The sequence below is a fragment of the Apteryx rowi genome, unplaced genomic scaffold, assembly GCF_003343035.1.
Source record: "Apteryx rowi isolate R43461 unplaced genomic scaffold, aptRow1 scaffold_856, whole genome shotgun sequence".
In the NCBI taxonomy this organism is placed as follows: Eukaryota; Metazoa; Chordata; class Aves; order Apterygiformes; family Apterygidae; genus Apteryx; species Apteryx rowi.
In genome coordinates this window covers 118,629-139,998 of record NW_020451156.1, presented here as the reverse complement: position 1 = coordinate 139,998, position 21,370 = coordinate 118,629, and the positions used below count along the sequence as shown (strand labels likewise).

The window sequence follows — 21,370 nt, the reverse complement described above, 5'->3', positions numbered from 1 at the left end:
ATAGCCCAGAGAGCAGGCAGTATAAATAAGCTCTCACTGACTCAGTAATGTGCCTCAGCCATAACAGGAGGAACCTTCCATGGGTTTTCAGTCCCTGATCTGGCTGCAGAAATAATAATAAGGACACAACAGCCAACTGTGATGGATACATTTACTAGAAGTGGGATCATAATTATTCACTAAGACCACAAAATAGCCATCAGAAGTGAACAAATTCTGGCTGCCAAAGCCAGAATCTTGCCACCTGTGCAAAACCTGAAAAATTGATCTAGATGTGAAAAAATCCTTAAATCTCTGCTAGACCTTGTGTTCAGTTTTGAGTCTATGTGGTGGAAGAAGGGTTGAAATGTGTCAGAAAATCTACAACACTATAATGAATTCCCTCATTTTGTTTGTTCCTGTTTATTTCTACTGCCAGTATCTAATCGATTTTTCCTCAAGGGAAAGATTAGGATATTTTCCAGGCACCAAATAAATAAAACAAACTGCATTCTTCTTGAAATTAGGAACTTCTTTTATTATGTTCCCTCTTATTCATCTTTCTAATATAAACAATCCAAGAGGATATGGGAGAATATTAGACTAAAGCTCTGTGATCTGCATTGGATTCCATTAAGCTTCTGGATGGAATTCAAGGTATTAGTTCTAACTTATCAATCCCTAAATGGCTTGGGATCTGGTTAATGTGGGAGGTCACTTCTCTCCCTGGGCCATGTCACAGTTGAAGATCTGGAATGCCATCAAGATAAATAAGGCAAGGGGTGCCCAGTGAAGAGTCCTTTATTTTGGAAGTAATTTTCAGGCTTTTGTAATCTTCTGGGCATGCTGTGAAACCTGTTTTCCCCTGTCCTTGTTAAATCAGTTGAGGGGAGCGTGGATTGAGGTGTTTGTATTTTCAGGCTATCCTTTATCCTTGCTGTTATTTTCCATTTATCAAATAAATGCCATAAGGATTGAATAGGCTCCTGTAGAAAAATTTTAAAAGATAAATAACTAATTCAGTGAAATATTTTGAGCCCCATCTCATTAGCTTTTTCCATGCCTTTAATTATTCTTGATCCCTTTTTTGAGCCTGCTTTAGTACCTTTTTTTCAGCTGTGGTAACAGTAACACATTCAATATTCCAAAGCAGGATGTAACACTAACCCATATGCATCTTTGTACTCCCCATCCCATCCCATAAGCACTCTAGCAACTTTACAGCTTTTTTTTACTATAGCTGCATATTAACAGAGGTTTTCTTTGTATTGTCCATAGTGATGTTCTCATTCCTTTCCTGGGCTGATAGAGGTAACTTAGAACTCTGTAACATATTTTCAAATAGAATGCATATTCCTCCTGAGTATGATTATCATTGATCTCCATTTGTCATCATTTTGCCCATTACTCTAAATCCCTCTGGAAATCTTCCTATTTTATTTGGGCTTGTTCACCTTGAATAACTTTGTCTCATTTACATATTTTGCACTCTACTGTTCATTTCCTTCTCCAGATATTTAATAACTGCATTAACTAACACTGAAACCACTATAGATTTTTTTAGGCATTATACTTGTCCCTTTTTTCCCCCAGAGTCAGAAATATCCAGCTCAGTGAGCCAAGTAATATACATTCTGGTGTTTGCCCGGCCATGGGTAAAATAGTCCCAGAGAAGAGATTATCAGATTCCAGTCTACCAGGGCTCTGAAGAACTATACTCTCTGGTAAAGATCTCCAGTGAATTTCAGACATTTTGGCTGCACAGAAACTGCTCGCTGATGTGCCCCCACAATGTCCTATCTCTTAAATAGTTTGGAGTCTTCCATATTAAGGTCAGATTTATTGCAAAGAGTATGGAAACATGGAAGGGATTAAAACCTTCCTTTCTTCCCATTAGTATCATGATACGTATGATATGTGTATATTCTCAGTCATGGGAAAGGTTATAGCACCCTGGCTGTACAACACCATGGCTGTATCAGTCTTGATATTGAAGATATTCAGGGATAGCTCCACAACTGATATATTAATAGTTGTAGCTCCAGTGCCTACAGTAAAGAATGGAGGATCTCTCAGAACTAACTGCCAGTAACATTTAGATAAGAAAGAAAGAGACAGCTCTTTCTCCTACCCATTGCATCTACACTACTTCCTTCCTTAATACAGAGGCTGTATAAAAGAACTTGTACAATAACCTTGCCATGCACTTCTTAGAGCTGGACATGGTTTTCCTGGCTCTTCAGCCTGTGTGCCATTTCAGGAACTGGGTTAAGAAGAAAATAAAATTGTTGAGGTTTGATCACTGTCTTATATCCCGAGAGACTTTTGGATTTTTTTTAATGTCCAAAAGTACCAAAAAAAAATTTTTTAAAGCTTTTTTTCACCTAGAAAAAAGAGGATCGCCAGAAATAATTGCTTAAACTTGAAGTTGTTTAAATGTCACCTTTCATTAATAGTAACAATTCTCTGTTCTTTGGAAACTGTATTTTGTCACTAAACAATGATTACTTAAAATAGCTAATAACTGTCACCAAACCTAATAATATTCTAAAGTCTGGGAACCTGGGAACAGTATCCTTATAAAAAAAGGCTTTATCATCACTGAACATTGACGATAGATTATATACTATCCTTTATTCCTGAGAACTTTGTAAAGCACATCAAGGGAATGAATATATGGATTGAATGGCCGGTAAGCCTGCTGAAGGAAAGATCCAACAGTGAAGGCTGGGGGCTTTAGTTCCTTCTGCTCCTTCTGGGGAATTCCTGTATGGCTTCAACTTCAGTGACACAAGATGTTTATGTCAAGAGAAAGAACCCTCAACTCCTTCATTTTCTTGTATTAAGTTTTCTGTCTTGAGGTCTCTTTGTCTATAAAATGTGGATCTGTATCTGTACCTCAGGCATGCTGACACAGACTTCATTTTGAAAGAGACTGGGCATTTGGGGTCTATCTACTTGGCCCAGCACTGTGCTATGTAGCAATACGTGAGCTAGACTGGAATGAGTTAGCTTGAGTTCTGGAAGCTTTCATCACAATATAAAAGGAGAATGTATTAGCCAAGACAGACTGCCATGGTAATATCACCATGCTGCTTCCTGACACACAGCTAGCACATATGTAGACATACGTCCTTAAAAGCTTAAATTTCACTAAAAGTCATTGAGACTACTGGAATATTTGTGAAGGCTAACTTTAGTCTACTGAAGCTATAAGCAGTAGAGAGAAACCATTTCCACCATAGAGCAATTTGGATAAATTGCATTCCTGCTTTTAACTAGCCTCTAAAGAGGCAACAGTGCTGCCTATAGAGACTTTGTCAGGCCACTAGACTGAGGCTAATGCTAGGCATGGTGGATACCCTCTCTGAGTCTCCCGAGACTGTGGTGTTTCTCCATGGCAAAACAAAGCATCATATTCCCATGTGGAGTTACCTGAGCTAGCTTGAATAACACAGTTCAACATGTCAAATAATAACATCAGCTCCCTGGTGAGCTTTCTCAACAAATTCTCTCCCACATTTGTATTATCACACCTAAATACACGTAAAGTCATACCTGTTTAAACATACCTTTTACCTATTTTGTCATGCTTAAACATCTGAGACAGATATGTGGTTTCTGTGAAAAGCTCAGCAAACTGAGCCTGAAGTAACCATCAGTGGGAGCACTGATACTGACTTCAGCGCTGTGTTCATAGGCTGCAAGGTCTTTTAGGGCTCAGCACACAACAGGCCAGTAAAAAAGGAACTGAGACAACATAATTCAGAAGGAAAGAGGAAGAAGAAATTATCTTAGATCTGTGAACTATGTGATCTGAGATTGATAAATACTATATTTGTTTCCCTATGATATTAGCTGTACACAATTGATTTTGTGGAGACAGTGGCGTATTTAAATATATACCATGGTGCTTGAATTGCGGCTAGTGTTTCTCAGTAATAATCTTAGTCARGGAGGAAAACTTGCTTGACAACAATTGTCCATGCTTGTTAGAGAGTATTATGCCGTTCTCCTTACCCAGTGGAGCCATCAGCCAGCCATCCTGTGTTGCAGCCAGCAAAAGAACAGTCCAGAACAGCCCTTTTCAGTTCTTCTGCGATTGCTAAGCGAGCACCCAGGTCAACACATGCCTTCTCAGCCTCAGCTAGGTCCAGACCCTGAGAGTTGTTCTTGGACTCAAGTGCAAACACTTTGCCTGCAGCACCAAGAAAGGACATGTCACTCATCATGGTACTGTACTCAATACACATTCAATAAATACATTGCAAACTCTCAATAAAATCTCCTTGCTTTTGCTAAGTCTATTTTAATGGACAGCCTATTTCTTGGAATTAATAATTATTTCAACACTGTAAATACCTCTATCTTAGGTTTTCTTTCAGTTGCGTTAATTGACAGAAAAGCAAGCATGGCTAAGTGCCTATTCATTCCTAGTCCGTGTGAGAAGCTTGTCTTGCCTCTGTAGGTCTGTGCTTAAGATCTGGAGAAAGAAAACAAGGACACTCTCTCTTATGTGTACATATATAGTCAAAGTCAGAACATCTCCCTTAGGATATGACATTGGAATTCATTACTAAGTATGTTATAGTTACATTTACAAAAACAACTGTATGTATAAAACAAGCACAAACCTAAAAGCCAGCACTGCAACTCACTCTTTCATATCAGAAATAGATTTATACTCATTCGCTAAAATCAAAGTCATGTAATTCTATGGCAACTTGTGCCTAAACTCTGCTGCAAAGCCACTTTGTTTTCATATCTTTCTGGAAAGACAGAGGGAATTTTTTCTTAATGGAAGGCTTTTTTTGAATGATCATGAGAACAGATTTAGCATAACAATTTCTTGTGTTATTTTTTTCAGTTCAGTTTATTTTAATTTAATTTATTTAACACTATGAAAGTTGTAAGGGTGAAACTTAGAGGTTTTGGCAACTGGAAACAGGGCAGTTAGGGTTTTGGCAATAAAGCTTGAGAAGTTACTGGGTTATGGAATAAACACACTCGCTGCATGTCTCCAAAAAAAGCCATAAACAATGAGATAGCTTACAGTGTTGACATTTAAATTGCCATAAGTAGTTTCAGAAGATAACACCCTTCAGAATACTTCCTAAAAAGCTACAAATTTATTTCAAAGCTACAGAGCTGGGTTGCTTGCAGGCCCCGAAGATGGCTTTTAAGCAGTGATCATTCAGCAAATGTCTGTTCATTCAATAAATGTCTGGAAACACTTATTATGTATTATTTTGAAAGTAGATTAGTGGCAGTGGTTGTATGAATGCACAGCTTCCAGCACCTAGCAAATGTTTGTTATGTAGCTAGCTTCACGTTCATAGGACATATTGACCAATATCAGGAAACCTTCAGCCTGATCAGCCTGATTCTGTGCCAAGGCCCATCCCCACCACATATTATTTCAATAAATTGATAAATCTAAAGCTAATCCTAAATAGGGAACTCAAACAGGGAGTAGGTCTGTAGCTGACACCACACTTTAACCCACTGAAAGAATCACAGTCCTTATAGTGAGAAATGCAAAAGCTGTCTTTCAAGTAAATATGTCATCTGTATTTGCATATAGCTAACTATCACAGACAGATCCTGATAAAAATTCCTATTTTGGTGGGAATTATAAATATGCACAGTAAGAAGCAGTCCTAGCTTAGCAGGATAGCAATCTAAGTAAGCAGGACAAGCAGTGATGAGAAGGAACAGGAATACAAAATCCCCAGAGCAAGTTTCTTAAACAGTAACAGTAGCTGATCTAGGAATGGAACCCAGAAACATAGACCAGTGGCATAAACATTACACTATGTTTTTTCTTGCTAGCTTCTGAGCTATAGTCAATACCATGAATGACGATTAGAACAGGGGGAGTTCACACACAGCAGTGAAAAAACAAGCTTCTACACTCCTAAGTACCAAAACTTCAGGATTGTTTGCAAATGTCCCAATTAAAGCACATAACCATAATCTAATCTGTTGTTTCTAAAGCCATGAATATCTGTAGTAAATTATGCATGGAGTAGGGAGAGAGATAATATGAGCAGACCATTTTAAACAACCATTTGGAAGTTGTGGAACAACCTTCATTCATATAGGTAAGCAGGGTTTAAGTATAATGCTTAACTGGGGCTTTGTTCCAGTTAGAAACTTGTCCACATTCAACATTGCACAGTTTGGGAGTCAGGACTGAGATGCATCATCAGAATCATACAGGACAAGTTTGTGCAGCATCTGACTTGACTCATAAATGTTAGTTTTTCATGGCAGGAAGCCCTATTTTCCAGCCATTAGTATTTTAGTTAGAAGACTTAAAGAAAAATAAATCATTAAAGGATCAAGTTCCATTAAGATATAGTTAGAAGAAATGAAGTTCATCATTTATTCTTTTTACCAATGAGTGCCAATTACTTTTTTACAGGAGTTTAGCTAGCCAAGACTGAAGCTGAGACATTTCTTATCTACTGTTACGCATTTGCTAGCACTTAAGGCAAATTAACTTTCTACTAGAAATGATGAAGATGATGGTTCCAAACACAGTCTCATCCTTCGAAAAGGTATCTGGGATGTCTAAAATATTCAGACAAATGGGTTTTAGGGTAAGCTAGGAAAGACTTTTTGGTTGGGAAAATTACAGTGAACTGCTTTATAGGAAATTCTGGTTAGCCAGAAGTGAATAAAGAAGGCTGACCTGCTTCCCAGACTGACCTGTGAATCTTCTCCAAAGCTTTAGAAGTTGTATGGCTATCTGCCCATTTTTTAATATGTGCTCTCAGTTTTGCCTAGTTTGTTACTTAAAAAATATAATAGCAAGTAAGGTTCACTTATCTGACACTTGACCAATGAAGCCATTGGACCCCCAGCATTCTGAGTAGTGTCACATTACTGAGGGGTATTTAGAGAAAAATATAAGAAACATACTAACACTATAGTATGAAAAATACAAAAGCACATCAAAATTGGAAATTCCCTTATATAAATAAGAACGACAACACTGAACTTGAATTCTGCCCTTTACAGTGCCATTGCTAACATGCTTAAGATATTCACACCATGGAATTTTCTCACTTTTACCACAAAAGTGCTACCATCTTCAAGCTAGAGTTCTAAGGGTCCTGGTTGAGTAGTTTGAACTTTTTATTATTGCTAGTCGCAATGAAAAGTTAGGAAAAAATAAAAGATTTCTCTCAAATACCACAGTCAATTTTAGTAATGGAGTCGTAAAAAATTCAAACGGTATCGCTCCTCTCTAGCCCAGTATGACAGTGTAAAGTAGTTGAGATCAGTTCTCTTTCTGCAATAACATCAAGATGCATTGTCATTCCATTTTAAATATGAGACTGTGCTATATTTCCATAAGGTACAGCACGGAAGTATTACATCTCTTGTATTGATTTTTGCGAAGAACGTATTATTCTTTTGTTTGTGGTGGCTTTGAATTGCCACTATGTTTGAGCTCCCTCTCAACTCTCTTCTTGGTTTATGCCCCATAACATTTGCTTCCTGTGGTGTGATGACAAGAGAGGCGGTGTGGAAATTGGTTCCCAAAATTATACACACTTTTCTTGAACCTTTTCAAGCAAATCCAGCCTCTGTGGTATCAAGATCAAGCCAGAAATCCATGGAAAGTGGCCTTTCTCAGGAGACTTGAGTTTACCAGGTTCAGAATGAAAAACATTCTTGTCATAGTAACTTTCTTCAGGTTCCCCTTTGAAACCAGTGAAAAATTTTAAGTTCAATGTAAGGCATAAATGCAAATGCAAAGGAGATGATGTCTAAATTACCTACAGCTTTGGAAGAGCTTAGCTCATTCTCTGAGTGAAGCTTTGGGGTAATTCTTCCTACTATTAAGTAATAGTTGGACTCGTAGTTATCAAGCAAAATTCATGCCTGAAACCAAACACAGTCTTTCTTTAGCAAGTAGTGAAAGACTTTTTAATACAGGTAGCCTCTACTCTCAATTGATCATTGTTACTATAGAATTTTAATTATATTTTTGATATATTGTCAAAAGAAAGAATGTTATTATTGTTTGGCATCAAAACTTTCAACAAGCAATAACTGAATATAGTTTTTATTTAAAAAGCACTGAATGTAGTCTGATTTAAAACACATCCATAGGAGCATAGATCTCAAGGCCACTAAGATTTGTTTTTATCACCTTGTTTGAGTTCCTGCATAAAATAGACTGTAGATTTTCCCCAGTAATTCCAGCACCTAGTCCAAAAATTCGTGGTTGAAATAGAGCATGTCTTTTAGAAAGGCATCCAGTCATGATTCAACGACTCCAAGTAATGGAGAATTTACAGGACACTCCATAGTGAACTGTTCCAATGGTTCATTACTCTCACTCCACCTTATTTCCAGTTTCAAATTTTGCTAAACTCAGCTTCTAACAACTGGACCTATTATGCTTTTGTGACTGAAGAGCCGTCTAAGAGCTGAAGAGCCATCTAAGAGCTGAAGAGCGAAGGCAAGATATATGCAAGCATAGAATGGAAGCTTTTAAAATAAAACAGGCCAAAATCTGTTCCCTTTTACTCTTAGGAATCCCAGTGGAATTAGTAGGATTTTCTTAGATACCAAGAAGACAGAGTTTGGCTAATTTATTCTAATACAATAACAGATACAACACGAAGTTCTTTTGCAGAATACAGGCAGGGTTCAAAACCCATTGAAGTGAGTTCAAATCCTTCCATGTCTTCAGCAAGATTTGCATCACGCTTGAAGAAGGAACATAAAATTGCATAGCCAAACATACTTTAAAATAAAAATATCCCTCACAAATAATATAAAATGAAAGCACCTCAAAAGGCATACCCAGTGCGCTGATCTGATGACACAATTAAATAATAAAACCTAATCAGTTTCAATATAATAAACTTGGTGTAGGAGTTGCCTTTTTGGACTCTGATTTATTTTTACTTAAATGTTAAAATCTTCAAATTGAGGTAAAACAGGGTGGAGGAAGGGAAGATCAATTTTGTACTTTAAAAACAATTTAATTTCTGTTTCTATGGCTGTGTGTAACAATGGCTTTGATTGTAGTAGTAAGCATGGAGAATTCAGTAAAACTGTGCAATTACAGACAGAAACTTGGGTAATTACCAGTTCCACTGAGTGTTCATGAATGTAGAGTTTATTTCTGTGAGGAACAAAAATGAATGATGTCCTATTTAATTCAAATTTCTTAAAATATTACATCATGAGAAAAATAGCAAAATTGGGAAGTCACCTTTGAGTTCCTCCTCAGCTAAATTCATTTTGATCTTAAGTTTTAATTTGAGTAAAGGCTTTAGGATCAAATAGTTGTAATTGCTTATGCATGTACTTTTGCAGCATATAAACACATTTGCTCTGCTTTGTAAGCGGGAGCCAGAAATGCTTACACCTGCTACTCCAATGCAAGTGTATAGAGATAGCAGAAGAGAAAAGCATGCATTTTCTTTTTCTTCCTTCATCTTGTTTTACGCCCTTTTTGTAAAGAAAGAGTATAGTAGGCTTTTCTCCCCCCCCCCTTAAAAATCTTATAATTATTATATTGCCCATCTAAACAGCTCTTACCACAGCTTTCTGGTTATTAATTCCTTTTTTCAGGACAGGGACTTAAGTCCTTTCATTTTTTCCTGTTTAAATATGTCTATTAACTGCCTCTGTCCACTAATTCCTCTGATTTCTGCTTAGCAGAGGGCTTATAGGGAAGAAGTCCCATATATTTTACAATGAGTTGTGTGCACATTAAAGTGTTTACAAGACTGCGATATGTTTAGAAATACTGTCATCCCAGCAAAATTCTGATCTGGAATCAGTCATATGTGGTTCAGGGTCAGAACTATGTAGCTCAGCTCCTCATGTAATTGTGCCTAGCTTTCGGGGTTCGGGATCCTTTCACTTGCAACCTCTGTAGTCACTATGTATGGTCACTACCAAACAACTGGCTCAAGCAATGTCTTGCACGTAACACAGAATTTAGCCAATAGAATAACTTCACTCTGGAACAATTTGTAAAGTTTTGCAATTACTAAGTTCATTTTTTCACTTCAAGAGTGTATTAATAAAATAGATTAATTGCCATCACTCCCTGCTACTTTTCTCTTTTGTAGAACAAGTATTCTACAGAAAATTATGGCTGATATGTAAGGATATTTTAGCAGCAGTGAAAAGACAAAAGGGGGAGTCAAAAAAAGCAAAGGTGATTCCTGTACAGTGTTCATGAAGCCAGATTTTTGTCTCTCTAATTCCAGTGCAAAGGCAAAGAAATTCCAAAAACTGTGCATTTACACTGCTATAATTGAGAACGGTCATAAGAACTATTAACACAAGAACCACACAGATGTAATTAAAACCTTTCTTTTTAAAGAGGTGAAGTTGAAAGTTCATTCTGATAGACAGAAGGTTGTCCAGAAATGCTACTAAGCTGCGTGAATCCTGTGCACAGAAATAAGGCTCTCTGTTCCTGCCACTCACAAACCTGGAACCTACCAGTTACTATCACGGCTGGACAACTTTTGAATTTTGAGCTGTCTTTCCTGACTCTCTTTGCTAACCTATTCTATTCTCCTGTAACTCTACTAATCATAGTGGCATTACGCATATACGCCAGAGTAAGTTAAAGCAGGAACAGGCCATTGAGGAACCTTCTATCTGTCTGACCCTGACCTCCAAAGCTATTAACAAAAACATTTCAATTGTAAAAAATAGCAGAGCAAAACAAAGCTAGATTTTATTTCAGCATTTACCTTTGCCTTCATGGATTCTATCTACATTATGGCAATATGTGTTGTGGTAAATATTAGCCAAAAGAGATCAATTAAGCTTCAAGGCTTTACACCTTCACCAGACCTCGATGGTCTCCAGTTTTATTGTCTACCCTATGTCATTATTTGTGTGTGAGATACCAAAGTGAAAGTTTTCCTTAGGGAAATATAGTCTAACCAGTTTCAGAGGTTTGCCTGTAACAGGGGCCAGTCTGAATTTTATAGGATTTTTACAAGGTGAATTCAAAATCCCTTCAGCTGTTCGCAAAATATTCAGTTACTTTTAGTTATGTGTTACCCAGAATTGTCCCTTGTCACTTTAGTGATATTTGCAGATATGGAAGAGTAGCACAGTTGTATTTTCACCTAAAACTTACACAAATGAAAAGATGGTTTCCTGTTTGGGTCAAGCCAGAATCTGTTATGAAAGAAAGAATTACTCCTGTTTTGTACTCTCAGATCTTCTTAAATATGTAAGCCTACATGTAGTGGTAAAGTTCACATAAAGTGTTTTCTTCTGCATGAACATATAATGGAACCAGATAGTTTATAGGACAGTGTTACATTTGTTTTCTTGAATATTACTATTAGGACAACACACTGAACAGCATGTTAATAGAGGATTTTTCATTTTTTATTTAATTTCTAAATATCATTATGAAAAATGTCTACCTACAGTATTATAATAATGTTCTAAACTACTGTATTATAATAATGCTCTACAATTATAATATACTTCAGATCTTCTACCCTTTAATTCTTATGATTACTTTACCACAGGTAAGGTAAATTTGACAAACTGTTGAATGACAATTAAAATCAGTCATGAACTCTGCCTTAAAATGATCTGCAACATTTTTCCCTTTCTGTCTTAGAGAATGTCTGTTTAGGAAGGAGGAAGATGCCACTAATTCTATAGAAACAATACGAATTGGGAGGTGCTCGTGGGCAGATAAGGGAATTCTTAAATTGAAGCATTCTTAACAAAGGAAAACTATTTACTTCTGTCTTGTCACCTTTTCTAAATTCTGTGGAGAACCCTCTTTCACAGGGAGGCTTTTTTTTCACCTTTCAGAGTGATTTTGCTAGTAAAGGAGTATTTCCTAAAACTGGAATTACAGTTTTGCCCACTGTAATACAATGAAACTGTCTGACACCTTTCTTCTTCTTCATTCTTAATGAAAAGTATTTCTCTTCAAATTTACAAGACAGGGTTCTGCTGTATAAATGATATTTTACAGACTGGGAAAAATATACAGGCAGGATTAATTTGCCTCCTTTCCTTTGCCTCATTTTGTGAGCTAAAATAAATTTAGGCTAGAGAGAAAACACACTAGAAGAACAAAAAGAAGAGGTTTTTATTGCCCTATAATGTTTAAGGACTGTTCTCTGGAATAATGTTGCGAACTGACGGTAAGGGATTAGTGTACTGAAAAAAAAATCCTTAGATCAGGAATAAATCTATCACAGCTGTGAAAGTGAAAAAATGTGGCTATTCAGCATTGCTCTCCCAGGAAAAGAGACAGTTGTTTTAAAAATAAATCCCATTTTTGCTAAGGCAATTTGATCGTCATTACCATAAGCTTATTCATTAAAAGGGGAGCAGGCTACTGGAAACTCGCAAAGCATGCAGTCGTTCAAGATTATCGTCAGCGAGGAAAAAATCCCATTTCAAAGTAACTAGTAGACAGTGCTTAAGCCATGCTACTGCTCTGATCAGATCACTTAGGAGTGAAGTGCAGATGAAATTCACATGCAGTAAGGTGAGCAGTTGCCTTGAGTGTGTGTGGTACCGAGTGAAAAGGTTATAAGGAAAAGCCTTTGACGTCTTGTCTTCCCTTTTTCAAGTACCTGCCCATACTAATCAAGGTTTGGGGGGGGGGGGGGGAATCTGAATAGACAGATGTGGAAGTTATCCGGAAAAAAGATATTCTTAATTATAAGGAAAGCTCTCCTAAAATGTAACTGATTCTTCTTATTCATGCTCTGGCTTTGTTTTATTATTCTTATTTTCTCTGGAAAAGTTCACTATCCTGTCTTGTTGTTCTAATAAAATAATCTTAGCCTTCTGGGATCTTATTTCCTTTCTCTGCTTAACCCCAGGATATTTGTAGTCTCAAAACCTCTGAATCAGACGTTTCCTAACCCAAGCTGGGCATGTATTTAAGTTTCTTAATAAAAAACAAGGTTTTTTTGCAATAACAGATTTCAACATACAGCTCTCATTCCAGTCATAATAACCCAGCCCAAACTGAATGGGACTCACCATCAGCTTCAACAGAGATGATCTGAAGGATGAAGAAGACAGATCCCATGCCCTGGACAAAGGTCAGACATAATCTCTGGGAGCCTGAAGCCATTGCCCTGCTATTAAGTCCTCAGCCGCAGGAGGCTGGCTACAGAGGTTTTTTCTCTCTCCTCCTCTGCACTTTCAGCAGCAGGGTCTGTGGTGATGATTTCAAGGAGCCCTTTCCCTCGGCAGGATTCTGCGTCTTGGGTTTGCACTGAAGGCGGGAGGGAGGGATGGAAAAAGAAAGAGAGAGAGAGGGAGAGAGGAATCCTTCGCTTGGCTAGTGTGAAGGGGAGGGGAAGTTGGGGAGGGGGGGGGGAAATGTCCAGCCAGCTGGGGTTGGGGAGCGGTTTTATCCAGCCCAATTTACAGGGCAGTGTACATGGAGAGCTGGTGTGAAAAGTCACATTACCCTGTCAGTAAATTCCTAATGGATCACAGTGGAAGAAATGTAAAAGCCAGGAGGGAGAGAAAGGGGGGAAATGACAAGCAACAAGCAGAAGAAATCCTGACTGAAAGGAGAAGGGCAGCTAGACAGCTGGTGCTTGTGAGCGGTGAGTTTATGGACTTAGCTTTACATGGCTGGAGGGATGGGTTCATATGTGTGGAGTGTTTTCTCTCTGCAACATGAGACCAGCCAGCAGTACGCTGTTTAGGGTTGCAGGTTAGGGTCTGCTGCAGCAAGAGTGAAGGTCTTTCAGGTACAGGGTGAGGAAAGGTGACAAATGATGTGGGACCCAAATGGCAGAACCTTACTGAACATCAGGACTGAGAGGAGCTAGTCCTACTATTTCGAATCCCAAGTCTGGAATGTGTATGAGGGGCTGAAGGTCAAAACAGAAGTCCATCAGCTGGTCCTTGTCAGTGTTCCTGATCCAGATGAATGGGTTGGTGCTCATCAAGAACTGAATTCTCTGAAAGACGTTGATGAGGGAAGCTTGCAGCTCCCATTAGTACTTACAGCAGTGACATCTGTCCCTTATTTTCATGTGTCCTAAATGAGATGTCCTAAATTTGTCCAAACAAAACTGAAAAGAAACCCCCACAAAAGAGGAAATACACTGGTGGTAATGCCAGGATCTATTTCGCTAAATACATAAATGAAATAATTTTGTGTTGCTGTTGGAACTGAGCAGAGCTCAGAAATGTTGCTTTCATATTCCCATCTTATTTTGCTTTTATTTCAGCTTCTTAAGATTTTTTCCCTTAGAAATTCATAGCTGGGCAAAAATGTTCAGTCTGCTAGAAACTCTGAGCCATCAAGAAGAGAAACCAGAACTTGACAATCACCTTCTCACCACCAAAGGCCCCACTTTCATAAAGGGCAAGGTGCTGATAGATGGTTGCAGATGGTTGCAGACATATTCTGATACTGATGAACTTGCAGAATATTAATTTCAGTCTGACTGAAATGACTCAAGCTGAGGAACCTCTGTGTGTGATATTCAAGCAACACTATGGTGCTGGAAGCTTTAAAAATTCTTACATTGGATGAATCTGGGTAGGTAATGCTCTGATCCTGTTGACTTTTAAAGATTCTTAGCCTTCTTCCCCTTCTTTCTGCTCATGTATGACATGCTGAAAGCTTTCAGACAGATAGCTTTCAATCTTCTGTTTATCCAGAGAATACAGATGGCAGCAGGTTTCTTTACATTGCCTTGACAATATAACTTGGAAGGAACACTGCCAGAATTAGAAGGAAGGGCAGTTTCTTGCACATTCTTATCATTAACCTAAGATGGTTGGTCTAATGTAATTCCATAACATTTTATTTTAATGGAAATTGCATGCTATGTACAACAGAAATTAACATACAACATAACAAAAAAGGAAATAAAAAATTGCGGAACTGGTGACACAGCTAAAGGAATAAAATACAGATTTAACCCTCTAATATTCCAATAGCTATATACCTATTTTAAAAATCAGTGAACATAATAAGAAGAGAAAAAATGTTGAATCTACACAATTTAAGTGAGATAGCAAAGAGATTCCATGAAACTGAGTAAATAGTTACAGCAATAAACACAGATATTAATAGAGACTTAACATGACCACAGCAATAGATCCAGGTTTCCTTGACACTTGCCACAGGGCTAATGACTTTGTTGGCCCTTTGCTCTCCCCATTAGTTTGGCCAAAGCAGTTGTGGGAAAGGACAATGTCTTCTGGATTTCCATCTAAAATTCCAAAGGTCTGTTAGATTTCTTCAGCTATAATTGGATTGTTTTCTGTGTTGATATATGTAAAGGCAGGTTGCCACTTTGGCTTCTGTCTTGGAAAATCTCAGCTTGTATTTTTGAGTAGAACATCTTAGTGATTTTAAAGAATTGCAACAGAGCACAAGATCCTTTCCCTTTTGAAAGCATGAAGTCAGTACAGTGACCTGGCTACTTCTTCCCATCCCATTTCAGCTGTAAAGTAAGTCTCTAAGTATGGAAAGGGTAAGGATCCTTGTCAGTTATTAACTCCTAGATGGTAAATACCCTATTGCCAATCAGTGTCCTTAAAATCTAATATTTTATAGACAAAATCCCTTCTTCCTAGTGTATTTTTGAAGATCTATATAAAGCTGGGCAGATTAGGTTTTGTATTGAAATCAACATCAATCAGGTAAAAATCCTGAATTTAGATTTTGGGCTCATTTGAACCAAAAAAATCAAAATGTGAACAGGAAGTTAAGATAGAAACAGATATAACCTTTTGCTCAAAAGCTCTGGCATTCATAACACTGTAGGAACACATTGGTCAGACTATTCAGTGTATAATGTGCAATGTGTTATGATACGTTACAAAAGATTAATTGTACATGTAACTTTGCACAACTCATAGATCATGCTGCCTAGGGAGCAGTGAATGTGCTAATGGTGATATTTTTTAAAACACTGTTTCACTGCATGTGAGCTTTACAGAGGGACTAAGACATGTGAAAGCACTGGGCCATAAACTATGTACATATACATGTGAATGTATGAACACAGACCACTCAGGCACTGTGAAACACACAATAATGCTTTGGACCTTTAGCACCTGAGGAGCATCTATATATACATTTACACCTGGAATATGTAATTCAAATAAAAGTGGATTTTTTAATATTAAAAAATGCATAAAATAAATATAAGTGTATTTGAGTCATATTTGAACAAAGACCCATTTAAAAACAGGAATATGTGGTTTACAATAGAGATGATTATTTTTATTATATTTGGTCTCTTAATACCTATTACTAGGAATATTTATTTTCTGCTATTAAAACTTTATAAACATTACAGATGTAAAGGCCCCAATTCTGAAAATTCTTACACATGATCTTGAGTCTTTGCAAGATCAAGGGCATAAGATCCTAAGGCTTCAAGCAAGCAAACACTTGCTATTTCAAGCCAAACTGGGCAGATGTTGGCAGATTTGTTCAAGTGCTGCAGCTGGCAAAGAACCTGGTCTTTGAAGAATGTTGGAAAGTCATAGGAAAGGTCACTTTTCATATCAGAATAAAGCACAATAGAAATAAAGTTTCTGTCCAGAAAAAAGATATCTCTCTTCCCTGTCACTAAAGCATGAGATTCTGTGCGACTTGTTCCTCTGCATAATGCAATAGCTTCAGATGTTGACAGTCTGCATAATCTAGTTTGAAGAATTGAATTTAAATCTCTTATATGCTTCAGGTTTACTTATCATCCTAAATTTTAATTCTTTTTTTTTTAAAAAAGAGAGCACTATATTAATATGAGAGTAAGGTGCTGACTAAATTGCTGTAACCAGTATGATTATTAGAATTTATCATACAATCTGGAACTTCTGAAGTATAGTCTCCAGATGAAGCTGAAAGGATGTAAATAAAGAACGGAGGCATATATCTTGCTATGTGCCATATACTCAGCTACAGAGTCTGCATAAAATGTTGGCATTAAATAAAGGTACTGGATAATTTTGTAACCATTTGTGGTTATCCATGTTAAAGCAAGAGTTATCATATCCAAATTTTAAGATATGAATCAGTATATGTTACTGTCACAAAGGAATTGATTTCTCACACTGGTGAGAATTGTGGGAATCAAGGGGATTTGGGTTCTGTAGCTTACTAACACGTCAACTTATAAGTCTGAACAACCTCTTTAGACTCTATCTCTTCACATATAAATGGAGATAATGAACTTTACACAATATTCTGAGATACACATAGTAAACTAATACAAATTTCTTTACAGATACCTTTGTAGTATAATATCATTATTATGGGGGATGTTTACTTTCCAAAGTCTATGATTTCAGCTGCTGCCAGAAACAGGGTGTAAAGAGTTGTGGCCCAGGCTGACAAATCCCATGTAAAGGGATCTGAAATATCTAATGGACAATATAGCATTTACATACAAGTATTGCAATGACTGACATGTCCTAAAGGATATGGAGTCTGTGTGACTGAGAGGCAGTCAGGAAACACTGGTAGTACTGTACACCTATTGTATACATTGATAGTACGCATACTGTATACTGGGATCCAAAGTTATTCTGCAGCTGTATCTAAGCTTCTAACCCCCAAAAGCCTGGGGAAGGGAGAGAAAAAAGAGGGAGAGAAAGATTTCTTTGTTTATAAAACGTGAATTATTAAGCAACAGTAACGGAGACAAACATTTTTCAATGTCTGGCAGTCTGCAATGGTCTACTAGCTGCAGGGAGCTTTTTATTTTATTTATACAGAGCGTTTGCACCTAATTAAATGAAAAAGCAGAAACATGCAGAACTACCTGAAAGTAATTCAGGGAGCTGGCAAAAAAAAAAAAAAAAAGGAAAAAGGCATATGCCCCACTCTGTGGTTGGTGTGTTGAACACTGGGACCTGTGTCATGGTTCTAGTGACCCTGAGAAAGAGTGTGATTCTTACACTTACATCATGTTATGTGGGGTCATGGTTTGCCATGTGACAGGCCGTGACCCTCATATAAATCATTGCCATGTAAACTGTAAAAATCACACTTCATTTCTTGAAGACTGAGCAGTCTCAAGAAAAGAATGTAGGTATCTGGTCATAAGACAAAAGCAGCAATATTAGTGACACACAAAATGAACTCCACTTTTTCCTGATGAACAGAGGTAAACCTAATGTCTCGGTGGGTTTTGGTTGTCTTTATGGGGGCATCGTTTTTACTTTCTTCTCTGCATTTTTTGAAAAAACTTGCAGCAGTTTAATGGATGAAAGTCATGTAGCAGTGTAAAAAGTACATAAGCTTAGTCAAGTTGTTTCTCTTGGGTCTCTCTGGGCACCTGTAAAAGTCTGAGTAAAGACAAAATATAAAATCTTTGCCTGGATTTCCTGCTTTCATTTTGCAGATGAACCATTTCCATTTCATAGGTTCGTCTTTCTTTTCTCACACCCTCTAGACTTCAGGCTAGCAGTGGTCTTCAGTTAGATGAGAGAGAGCAATTAAATCAAAAGCTCCCTGCATCTATCTATCTAGTTGATAGTTGCTGGCTGCCCCCACTGGGGATGCGTGGAATGGGCAAGCACAAGATGTGACTCGTCTTTTTTTCCTTGTTCTGGTGCAAAAAATCAGAGGAAAGACAATACATTTTCAGGAGGCCTCACTGATTCTGGAAGTCTCTTCTGAAGTGGGGTACCCACATCAGCATCTGTACCTGAGTCAGCAGAGTACCACTCAGCTGGAATTACCCTGAGATATGTTCACCTGGATACGCAGGGTCAACATGAAGTTACTGAATTCTTCTGCAGATGCCTAGACATCTTGCTTTTTCTTCAGAGTCCATTTGCAAGCTGGGGGACGGGCCTTATGACATGTCCCACAATGTTCATGTATCCTTCCTTCCTCCACCAGCGTAACTGGAAGAAATCTCTTCAAGGCCACCTCAAAGCATCTGCCTTTAGTTTGGCCTCCTGCTGCAGACTTTCCTGTAGCTGGATACAGTATGGCCAGGGTTGCCAGTTTCAAAGCAGCATTTTTTGTGGTTATAAAATGGAACAAGGCGTCTCTGAGTTTGTATTCTCATCTCTGCTAACAACTTCTAGTCTCGTTTGACTCTACATGTCTGAAGGCCTCCCAACCGTGCAAGCTATCTTTAGCTTCTGTGATAAAGGTATAAAGTGGTACACAGCTCAGTGGCTCCCTGCATTTTTGGACCAACAACAACTGTTGAACTTCATCATTTATCACAGATCCCCACACACCACCATTCACTTTGGTCTTGAGTACTTCCAGTTGTCTGTAAACCACACCACTTTGAGCCCTTGTAATACGGCAGGGGCAGAGCTTTTGTGGCAGGAAGAATTCTGCCCGACCCTAACAAATTTATAAGATGCTGCTTCCCCCGGCACTTCTTCCAGTCTGAGGGACGTGGCAGGAAGTTCACTTCCTGCTGCAGAACCGTGCTCCAAAATTGCAGCTTTACTTTTCAAAGTGACATACTTAGTCCTTCCGTTTGCAAACAGAACCTTGTAAATATGCAAGAAATAAGTATGCAGAAAACTGGAAGCAGCGTCTCTCAGAACTGCAGACACTCTCAACCAGGGCCTTGGGGACTATGCAAGGCCATGGTTGTAGTATTTGTCATGTTTCCAGCATAGCAATTAATTTGCCATTTATTTTACCAGTCGCCTAATATTTTGGCTTTTGTGTCTCAGCCTGGTTCTCCAGGTATTTCCTAAAGGTTTATATAACCTGATTATAATGTATGTTCCCTGGACCTTAAGGCATCCTAAATTTCTCATTAGTTGTTAGCTCTGCCCTCCAGTGCAGCATGCAATACAGGAACTGGATGTTGTATTATAGAGCAGTGGCTTTGCCATAAAGCCAAGCTAGTACTTGGAAGCTAACTATGCTAACTGGCCAAAAATCTGCATGTTGACTAAACTGACTTAACATTTCTTTTGCCTCCTGAGAGGGGGTTTCTGGTTCATTTGTGGTCATTTAAACAACAGAGCTCTGAAATACAGCCCACCTAAAAAATGGCATTTCACAATATCAACTAGTTCAAGTTTATTTATTGCATGCTTATAGGGCTCAACCTGTGGCTCTGATCCACCTCACATGGTTCTCAGCTGCTGGAGATTTGACCAAGTGCCCCTTTGAGAGAAGTGCAACTGAAAAAGTTATTTACCTCAGTGCCTGGAACTTGGGGTCAAGGTGGAATGAACTGCTGAGTCAAAGAGAGCATACAGATCTGTTGAAGCAAAAGGTTTTTCTGGCAGGCTGTCACAGTAAGCAGATGTCTCAAATGACATGGTGTAGTCATGATCCGTAAGCTGTACCTAGACAGTGAGTTTTGGCCTGAACACAATGTAATTTGCAGAGCATGTGCAAGAACTTCTGTTAGTGCTTTGCACTTTAACAGCAGTATTTTTAAGTAGAGTTTTATGCAAACTCTAAAGTGCTGTGTTTTCCTAATTTCACTTGAGGAAAATAACATTGCCCAAACAGACGGAAGCAGTTAGGATAATATAGTCATGTTTCCTAAACAGTGGAACTGGGTACAGCAAAGTGAAGGCATGGTTGACATGACATCTTTGAAATGCTTTCCCTGCTTGCACAAGCTGGTCACACCATTATTAATGTCACTATAACTCTTCTGGTAAGACATTAGAGAATACGAGAAAGGCAAATGCTGAAGAAGCTCCAAGTCTTTCTTCCTATACACATTTGTTCGTACTTGGGAAGGAAACACCCTTACTCACTCCTACCCTTCCCTGCCTCCAGTTAGCACATATATCTTTCACAGTCCCACTTCTTTCTTACCTCCCTATCATCTCTCCAAGTTGTGCAGGTACTTGAGGAGAGTGGAACTGAGCAGCTGGGAGCATAAAGCTGCAGAATTTTATGTGTAGGGTCTTATTCAAAGTTGGTTGGAGGAATGAGCATGCCAGAGAGCAGATTGGAAACACCAGTGCAGATAAGGATGCTACCAAGCTATTGGGGGGAGTCTGGAGCACTAAAGCACAAAGAGAAGAAAAGGTTAGAAAAAAAAAAGATCAAGCTTTTTGGCTCTGGGTGATGCTAGAAGGCTTGATTTCCATTTTCTCAAGCCCCCACTGACATCCCTGCCCACAGTGTGCCTTTCCATCTTTTTAGAAAATGTGTTCAGGGTCCTCTTAGCCTCTTCTGCATCTTTTCTGCATCTTTTCTCCAACTCTTCAGCTTATGAGTCTCATGCTGACACAGCTCTTCTGGAGTGGGAGGTTGAAGAAGCAAAGTCACTTCTGCTGGATAGAAACAAGGCCAGAAAATGTGCAGTTGATTCAAAGCCAGTGTCAGGGTCCTGTGCAGGGTGATGGTTGCTAGAGACTGAGAGGTATTAGAAGGGGAGAGATGTGTTGGACTATACAATGGTAC

General features: G+C 38.3%; 1 protein-coding gene across 1 annotated transcript in view; it reads right to left on the bottom strand.

The window, feature by feature from the left end:
* The window catches only part of SUSD5 (sushi domain containing 5), a 43,251-nt gene extending 30,134 nt beyond the window's left edge, over positions 1–13,117 (bottom strand). Inside the window, exons 1-2 of the mRNA XM_026090280.1 lie at positions 13,009–13,117; positions 4,000–4,177 (exon numbers count right to left, since the gene is read on the bottom strand). Of these exons, the coding sequence (XP_025946065.1) occupies positions 4,000–4,177; positions 13,009–13,102 (272 nt within the window). The 5' untranslated portion in view covers positions 13,103–13,117. The remainder of the gene's footprint in view (positions 1–3,999; positions 4,178–13,008) is intronic.
* Between the last annotated feature and the right edge of the window lie 8,253 nt (positions 13,118–21,370).